At 32.8% G+C, this 8,724-nt stretch overlaps 1 protein-coding gene across 1 annotated transcript; it reads right to left on the reverse strand.

Annotated features, from left to right (window-relative positions):
* Positions 1-7,294: 7,294 nt before the first annotated feature.
* Positions 7,295-8,336, reverse strand: LOC131656898 (probable pectinesterase/pectinesterase inhibitor 44). Its single transcript, XM_058926459.1, has 2 exons — positions 8,072-8,336; positions 7,295-7,986 (listed from the first exon to the last, which is right to left on the reverse strand). The coding sequence occupies exons 1-2, from the start codon at positions 8,280-8,282 to the stop codon at positions 7,295-7,297; spliced, it is 903 nt and encodes a 300-aa protein (XP_058782442.1). The 5' UTR covers positions 8,283-8,336.
* Positions 8,337-8,724: the final 388 nt, after the last annotated feature.

Genomic DNA, 8,724 nt, shown 5'->3' on the forward strand with positions numbered 1-8,724 from the left:
TATCATATTGCAACCGGTTTCAATCAGTTTCAAGGATATATTCAGATTCCTGAGGTAAGAATGGGTAAGTGTAGAATCAATTTTATGGCTACAACACGCAGAACCATGCATACATGAATTCACTTTCCTTATTTTTTTTCTGTTAATCGTATTCTACTATACAACATGTTTCGATTCAAACTAACCATGCTAATCACTTCCTGAGATGTATTAGAACAGTTCTGGGTTGTCGTTTGCAAGCTTTCACGGCGAAATCTCCAAACACCATGGCTAGGGTTTATGAAAGCTATGCTTTCGTTCTCCTATCTACAGGTGTCTAAAGGCCAAAAATATTGCACCAATGGATTCAGGGACCTCAAATTAGGGGGGGGGGTAAGGTCTCTCTCATATTTTGCTTCTATGTGTTTTCGTATTTTTATAATTGCAGGAAATTTGAAGGATTTTTCGCAAGAAAAATCGCAGCAATTTCCATGACTGAATCCGCAGGTAAATTGAAAGAGAAGATGAACAGTGCTGGGGGACTCTTTGACCGCGCGTTGTCCAATGGCTATTGGCTGGTCAGAAATCCTTGGTTCTCTCTCTGCGTTTCATTAGATACGCATGGCCACAAGTGGGGTCCATTTTGACCACTTTTGAATTTGTTCCACTAACCCCTTTTATTTTAAATATATTTTGTTTGAGTTGTTTAATTAACAGCGAAGATAAACTGGCCTGGTGGAGAGCGAGTACGTCCAAGCCTTTGTGTACAAGTTCAGGAGTTCGACCCCTGTGTGCCACAAGTTTTTTTCTTCTAAACTTTGCTACGCAGATCCTATGTGCAGCATGTGTATGTGGTTATAGTGTGCCTTTCGAGTCTAGCCATCATATTCAGTCCAAGATTAGATCCGACGCTCCAGAGGCTGCCAATCCACCGTGGACCTTCAACACTCAACCACACTGGATCCGAAGCTAAGTTTTTTAATTTAATTTTCTTTTTAGTTTTAATTACATAATTCCTTTTTCTATGTTTTTTCTTCTTTTATTCATTAATCTTTTTTTCTTAAAAATCATATTAATCTTAGTTGAATAATGTTGTATTTTAACAATTATTTTTTAATCGAAAATTCGATTTTTTTCTAATTTTATCAATAATTGTCTTAAACACTAAAAATTTACCTTTTGCACATATTTTTAATCAACTAATTAATTAGGATTTAATTAATTAATTAAAATCAGGATAAATAGTTCTTTCTCGCACTAATCCTATTTTTTCGTTCTCGTTTTTTTCAGGTTTATCAAAACCTCGACGTTGGCCCGAGTTGTTATTTATTTAAATATTTTTAGAATGTAATAGTCAAATAGGATTTTAATTTCCGTCTTTACTTTCCGCATACCCCCCTACAGGTGTTTATTGTAAATCTCCCATCCCTAAACTTGTAATAGCGTAGGACATTTACGTTTCTGCACTTTATTTTTCTGCATGATATTAACTGCTATGGTTAGTAAATAGGGAGTGCAAGATAATTAATTGAACGTAGCTCACTAATTCAAGATAAATATCCAAATACAATCACGTGATTGCTGCACACACTCACCTTTAGGGTACCTTCTCTTATGCTGCCTTTCGATCAAAAATAGTCCAGTCCCTCGGATGTAGGGATACCTTAGCATATGCTGCCTACAAATTCAAATCATCATAGTCCCTCGAAACCAAAGATCATAGTCCCTTCGAGTTGCCTACGATAAATATGATCTCGTCCCTCGATGTTGCCTCGATAAATGATGATAGTCCCTTCGATTGCTAAGGTATCCTTATTGTTGCCTTAATGACTATTACATCCTTCCCCGAGACTACCTACCCTCTTTATGGTAGGGACAGTCTTGTGGCGAACGATTATTCTCGATGACCCTTTGATGACCTGCACATCCAATTGAAAGACTTCTTGCCCTCTCATGGTATGGATAGACCCTTTCGCCCGAAAGACTTAAAGAACATGAAAAACAAACTCAGGGTAGGTAGTTCTTAAATGCTTGCTCACATTCAATTCAAAATTCAAAATGCTTTTCACACCTCCTTTTCAAAACGATTTCCAAAAGGCTACGCTTATTTACAAGCTAAAGTCCTTATTCAAATCTTTTTACTATTCACACACGACACTTCAAAATTTTCAAACAAACAAACAAGTGAGCTAAGCAATTAAGAGCCCATGGATAATCATGGATACAAAGGGTGCTTTAAACCTTCCCTTTGTATAACCTACCCCCCGAACTCAAAGTCTTTCAAAGGTCTTTCCTGTTCTTTTTGCCTTTCCAATTGGATAAAATAAAAGTCAATGGCGACTCATGTTATCCGCTACATTTCAAAAATGTCAGTTCTCCCACCGTATTACACAATGCAACACGAATGTAGGATAAAGATGATCATAAGGATATCCTACACGAGTTGAGGGATGAACCTTAGTTTCAGCGATTATAACAAACCTAAAGAAAACCTAAATGGGCTTGGGAATAGCGTAGGATGAAATCTCTACAAGCTAAGAATTTATGATTGACCAATGAATAATTGAGATGAAAGTTTGACTTGAGGGAATAATGTGGAAGACCGGTCAACAGTCCCCAAATCCCATGGATTTCTAGAGGTCGTGTGGCGTACATCAGGGAGGATATCCTTCGCGGGAAGGTTCCTCGTGGGGAATAAGATCATATAACTGTTCTAAGGATAATGATGGACAAAAGGGAATCCCTACAAGCTAAGGATTTATGACAGGCCAATGGACAATTAACATGAATGTTTGACATGAGGGAATAATGTGGAAGACTGGTCGACAGTCGCCAGATCCCATGGATTTCAGAGGTCATGTGGCATATATCAGCGAGGATATCCTTCGGGGGAAGGTTCCTCATGGGGAATAAGATCCTATAAAGGTTCTAAGGATAACGACAGACAAAAGGGGATCCTTACAGCTATGGATTATGATAAATCTAAGGCAGCCTAAACGGATTTAGCTTACCAGAATCAACTTGCTCGAGGCAAAGAAATTGGCTTGGTCGACAACGAGTTAATCCTTATTAGAAATCAAATCACTCTAGGTGAAGAGATTTGTTTATCTTATTTATGGTGAATATTAAACATTAGTTTCTTTGTTATGTGAGCTCGCCAAGGTGTCAGGACCTTGTGCCTACGTATTCTCATTGTGCAATGAGAAAGTCAGAGCCTTCGTAGTTCGGGGGGTCGATTGAAAAAGAGTTATCTATATTAGAATCAATTCGCGCGAGGTGAAGAAATTCAACTTAATTCGTTACCATATTTTTAGCGATAACGTTGGATTATTGCTCTAGGCATAAACCAATCCGCGTAAATTGAAATTATCTTGTTTTGAATACTTGATTGATATGACATCAGGAGTCGACCAATTCGAAGATGCGGCGAATTTGAAACTCACCCATCGGATTATTTGTGAAAGATTGATTTTTTTATTGTGAGAAGATTATAGTAGAATCTCCATTGAATCTAGTAGATTTTTGGATAAAAATGTTATTTTTTTAGGTTTTTGAAACTACATATTCTAAGCACAATGATAAGAGAAATAACAAGAAATTCAGACATACATACCAAAATTCTATTCTAAACAAACAAGGATTCGATAGTGAAAGATTATTTAGAAGGTAACCCTAGTATGTAGGCTCTTAAATTCGTTCTATGGTTGTTCTACCTTCCCCTAAGGGTGGCTTTCTTAAGGGTATCATGGATAACGCAAAAGGGAAAAGGCACAAGGACCTCCCTTAAGCGGCGCCTTTTTGCAGATCGAGACTTTCGTCTCGTAGGTCATGCAAGGTCCCGCCATGATATTTTATTTTTGGTACAAAGAGTCATTGGTCAAATCCAAAGTCCTACCTCCAAAAGAGGCTAGCTCTTTTCGAGACATTTATCGAATTCGACCGACTCTAGGCGAAGTTGTCGCAAAAACGCATAGGGGTGTTAACCCCCCTTGGCCAATTGACAATCCTTCTTCTAAGATCTGTTGATTTATCTCTCCACACAAAAGATTCCATCAATATATAATAAAATAATAGTTATAATAAATTCTAAAATCACGGTGTATATATATATATATATATATATATATATATATGGAGAAAATATATTAAAACAAAAGAGGAATAACAAGATCACAAGGGGGGACCAAACCAACACCCCTTAAGCAAGAAGTTTAGGTTTAGGAGTACTATCTTTGTCAAGCAAGAATTCTCAAACAATATCCGAATAAACATGAGAGAACCAAGAAAAGGTATTAAATCTAATGCCTAGACTAACCATGAAATCTACACAAAATCATATATATATATATATATATATATATATATATATATATATATATATATATATATATATATATATATATATATATATATATATATATGCAAAATAGAAATAACAAAATAACTATATAAATATTAGCAGAAAAATAATAAAATAAGAAGATATAAATACAGACACACCAAACCAACTTGAAAACTATGAGATTAAAGGGTAGGCGGTATAGTTAGTTCAATTGGAATAATATTTAAATTATGTATAAGTGAGTGAAATTATTTACAAAGAAATATTTTTATCATTACCCTTTATATTATTTTTGTATTATAATTTTTTTAGTTTTATGTATTTTGAATAATAATAAAAACTAAACTAATCATTAATGAACCAAATAACAAAAAATAATATATATATATATATATATATATATATATATATATATATATATATATATATATATATATATATATATATATATATATATATATATATATATATATATATATATATGAGTTTCCTAACTTAGACCCACTTGTTTTTATGAAGGTCTACTTTAGCAAGTATTAACTACAAAATATTTAAATGCACCTTAAGGTGCATGTTGCTAAAATACATCTTCATAAATATAAGTGGATGTATTTTTAGCAAATCCCATAGGGGTTTGCTAAAATACATCCACTTATATTTATGAAGGTGTGTTTTAGCAAGCTTTAACTAAAAAATAGTTAAATACACCATAAATTGTATGTTGCTAAAATAGACCTTCATAAAATCAAGTGGGTCTACGTTAGCAAACTCATATATAAAAGAATTAAAAAAACATGGAAGGGAATGTAATTATACAACGGAATAAAACTGGCCAATGTGGGCCATTATAAAATCAATTAAACTAATTTTAAATGAAAAATTAATAATAGTAATGGAACGAAAAAGAAAAAGAAACAGTAATGGGTGTGAACCGTTTCACCCTTTTATTTTAGGGGACATCTTTTCTACCCATCACAAAAAATTGGGTAGTGTACCTCCAATCAATCACATGATTCCATCTCATTTAACACATTAATTATTTATTAAAATACTACAAATGTTTGTTGTTTTCAAAACATTTTACAAAGGAGGTAGATAGTCTCATTATAACATTGTTAGGCTATGTATAACAGAGGTGTTGAATAATTTTTTCAATAGTTGAATGATTGCAATGAGGTGTTGAATTGAGTGTTGAAAGTGCAGTGGATTAATTGGTGTTAAAAACATTCAACATGTTGAATGAGGAGGGAGTGAGACCACATAAAATATTATGCAAAATCTTATTGGTTTTTGTGAATATTTAGATTTTTAGTGTGTTGTGAATGGTGGTGGAGTAGGGTGTTGAATTTTATTAATCAAAACCAATGTAGTGAGTAAAAATTGAACATGTGTTGAATTATTAGGTGGAAGAAAGAGAAGATGATGTGGAATATAAAAAGTGAAAAAAGAGGGTGTTGAATTTATAAAATATTAGCAAGTATATAGCTGAGGCATTACTAATTTACACAATGGGTTTAAGAAGTTAACCAGATTGTCGCACGGATATGGAAATGCACCAAAGTTAAATGCCATGAAAATTGTTTAATAGCATAAATATGTAATATTAACCTCATTAAACTTCACAAAAACAAAACCACCAAAAATACCTAATTTCTATGTTTTTGACATGTATATTTACATACCATCAAGAGCTTCTTCATCAGTTGCCTTGCAATACCAAAAGGCCTCTAATGATTCTTCTTTGAAACTTCCATTAACACCTTTAACCTACATGTTTAGATTAATAACGTGGTTATATTTAGACTCATATTATCAGTATTTTAGTCGACTTAGACACATACAACTTTAACTCAGCTTCTATTCCTTGAATTCCAACAGCTCTAAGACTATCCTCAAACAAATCACTATGCCATGGAAAAGGCCTGGTTCTGTGAATAGACTGGCCAAAGCTAAGAGAACAATATCCAAAATGGCAGAAGAACACGCCAGATTATGACCAAAAAAGTTATTTACTTCAAGATTTATCAGTACAGGAAAATCCCTAGATTAAAAAAATAACACAATATTAATGAAGTAAAATAATTCAGCAGCATGACAATAACAATATTTAAACTCAAAAGGAACTATGAATAGAAATCACAGGTTTTTTAAGGATTATTCTTAGTTTTTTGTCTGTTCTTTTCTGTTTAAACTCAGAATAGAAATCATCAAGTTAACATTCCTGGTCCTTAAATATGGATTCATGCTTGAGTATTGTTTGTTTCACAAGCTCCTGGTTTCTTCTGAATCAAAGGTTAATAGTTAAGATGTGAATTTTGATTCAAAAACACTGTAAATCTTAGGGTCAATCAACAGAAACAAATGAAGTGTTTGTTTTATTTAGAAGATGAAAGGTGAATGTAAGTTAAAAATAGAAGAAACATAAAACCTGTAACCAAAAATTTCTAGGTGCATTGGCGCAGATCGGAGCTGAGAGAATGTGAACCGGATGTACACGGTGGTGGAGATATGGCGAAGCGGCAACGACATTTAGGGTTTTAAAAGAAAGAGAGAGAAGGTGAACCGGATGTACACGGTGGTGGATATATGGCAAAGAGGGGAAAGGATTAGACGATAAAGAGGGAGAAAGAGAGAGAATGAATAAAAAATATTTAGCATTTGAATTTTAAATTGGGCCAATGAAAAATGAATAGGTGTAACATTCTTTGAGTAGATTTGAAAAGGTAGTGTTTAATTTGTTAATTACTTTTTTGTCCAAGTTGCAGTGCAAATTTATTTTTATGAAAGGGTATTTTAGTCTCTTTGGTCAATTGCTTAGTATATGCTTGATATAGTAGAAATAGATCACTTAACAATTTTCATTTTAAATTTCAAAATGAAAATACTCAACTATAGAAACAAATAAAATTTCAAAAGTGAAAACTAAATTTATTTTTATTGTAATCAATATATAAATATTTTTTCAATTATAATTTATTTTAATCCACTAGTAAACGGTATTCCCGTTGAAGGTAACCATTGATCTCCTAAAATAAAGTTTGCCACTGTAAAATTACTAGCCTGATCAAAATTCAACAAATGGTAACCTGACCATTTCACTCGATTTTCGGTATTAGCTCCTGGTCCATAATTATTATATTCCGCAAAAAATAATGTATCTAAATATTCGGGGGAACCTTCCCACTCTAACCAACCTTGCGGATTCAACATATTACTTATGTTTGATTGCATGAAAATTGTTCTAGCATTTGACTTCCATGGTCTACCAAGAAATGTTGAGGATGAATTAATTAGGGGTAAAAAATCATAATCTGCTAATATGTCACAAAATTGAAACGAAAATCCACTTGGTATTCCTTGATATCCTCCTTGAGCAGTGATTGTGTATTTTTGTCCCGCTTTCCCTTTTCTTACTAATATTGTACAATTTTGAAACACTGCAGTGGCATATCCAAAAATAAAGTCAGATGTGCCACTAATTTTACACTCTCTATAAAATTGACGATTCGTGTTGACACATAAACTATCTTGATAGCCAGAAATCTCAACTCTATAAAAGGCAGAGAAGTCGGAGTCAGATTTGAGTGCCAATGCTTGATTGTTTTCTGGACCAGCAGTGTTCATGAAAGAAATATCCTGTGCTATGAATCTTGGACCAAAGACAGCTTCATAAACAAATAAAAATTAATAAATATTAAATGATATGTTCCAATATTAAAGATATGAAAAAGATAAGAGATTCAAACTTACTAAAGGTAGCTGAGTCGTAAGTACATTCAAATGATTTATTTTGACCACAACTCATGTTATCAGTTATGACTGTGGCTCCCATACCTTCTCCAATCATAGTGATATTCCACTTTTTTTCATTGATAAAAACCTTTTCTTTGTAAACTCCTTTCTTTATAGATATTACATACCGTGTCATGCTATTATCCGGTGCTGCATTTACTGCTTCCATTACTGTCTTATACTTTCCACTTCCATCAGCAGCAACTGTCACATTAGCTATAACCTCTCCATTAGTAATCTCTGCAACAAAAGTGAAAAATGCAATGAACAAGATCAAAGTGTAGACGATAGTTGTATACGAATGAGACATAGTAATTAAATTAAACGTAATGCATTTCTTCCCAATTTACACACTCATATAAACCATGTAAAGTTCAAAATAGAAATTGACAACTAATATAAAAGGTTCTCCATATAAAATAAATTTCTTTTAAAAAATTATTTGGGCACAATAAACATATTTTATACCTAGTTTGTATTCTAAATGTATTAATACTATAACTTTATATCAAAATTTTCCTTATATATAATATATATTATATATGTGGTCATATTATTCATTTTTAAGGTATTTATCTTATTAGGTTTACAATTAAATTTATTGTGCCACA

The sequence above is a fragment of the Vicia villosa genome, linkage group LG3, assembly GCF_029867415.1.
Source record: "Vicia villosa cultivar HV-30 ecotype Madison, WI linkage group LG3, Vvil1.0, whole genome shotgun sequence".
NCBI lineage: Eukaryota > Viridiplantae > Streptophyta > Magnoliopsida > Fabales > Fabaceae > Vicia > Vicia villosa.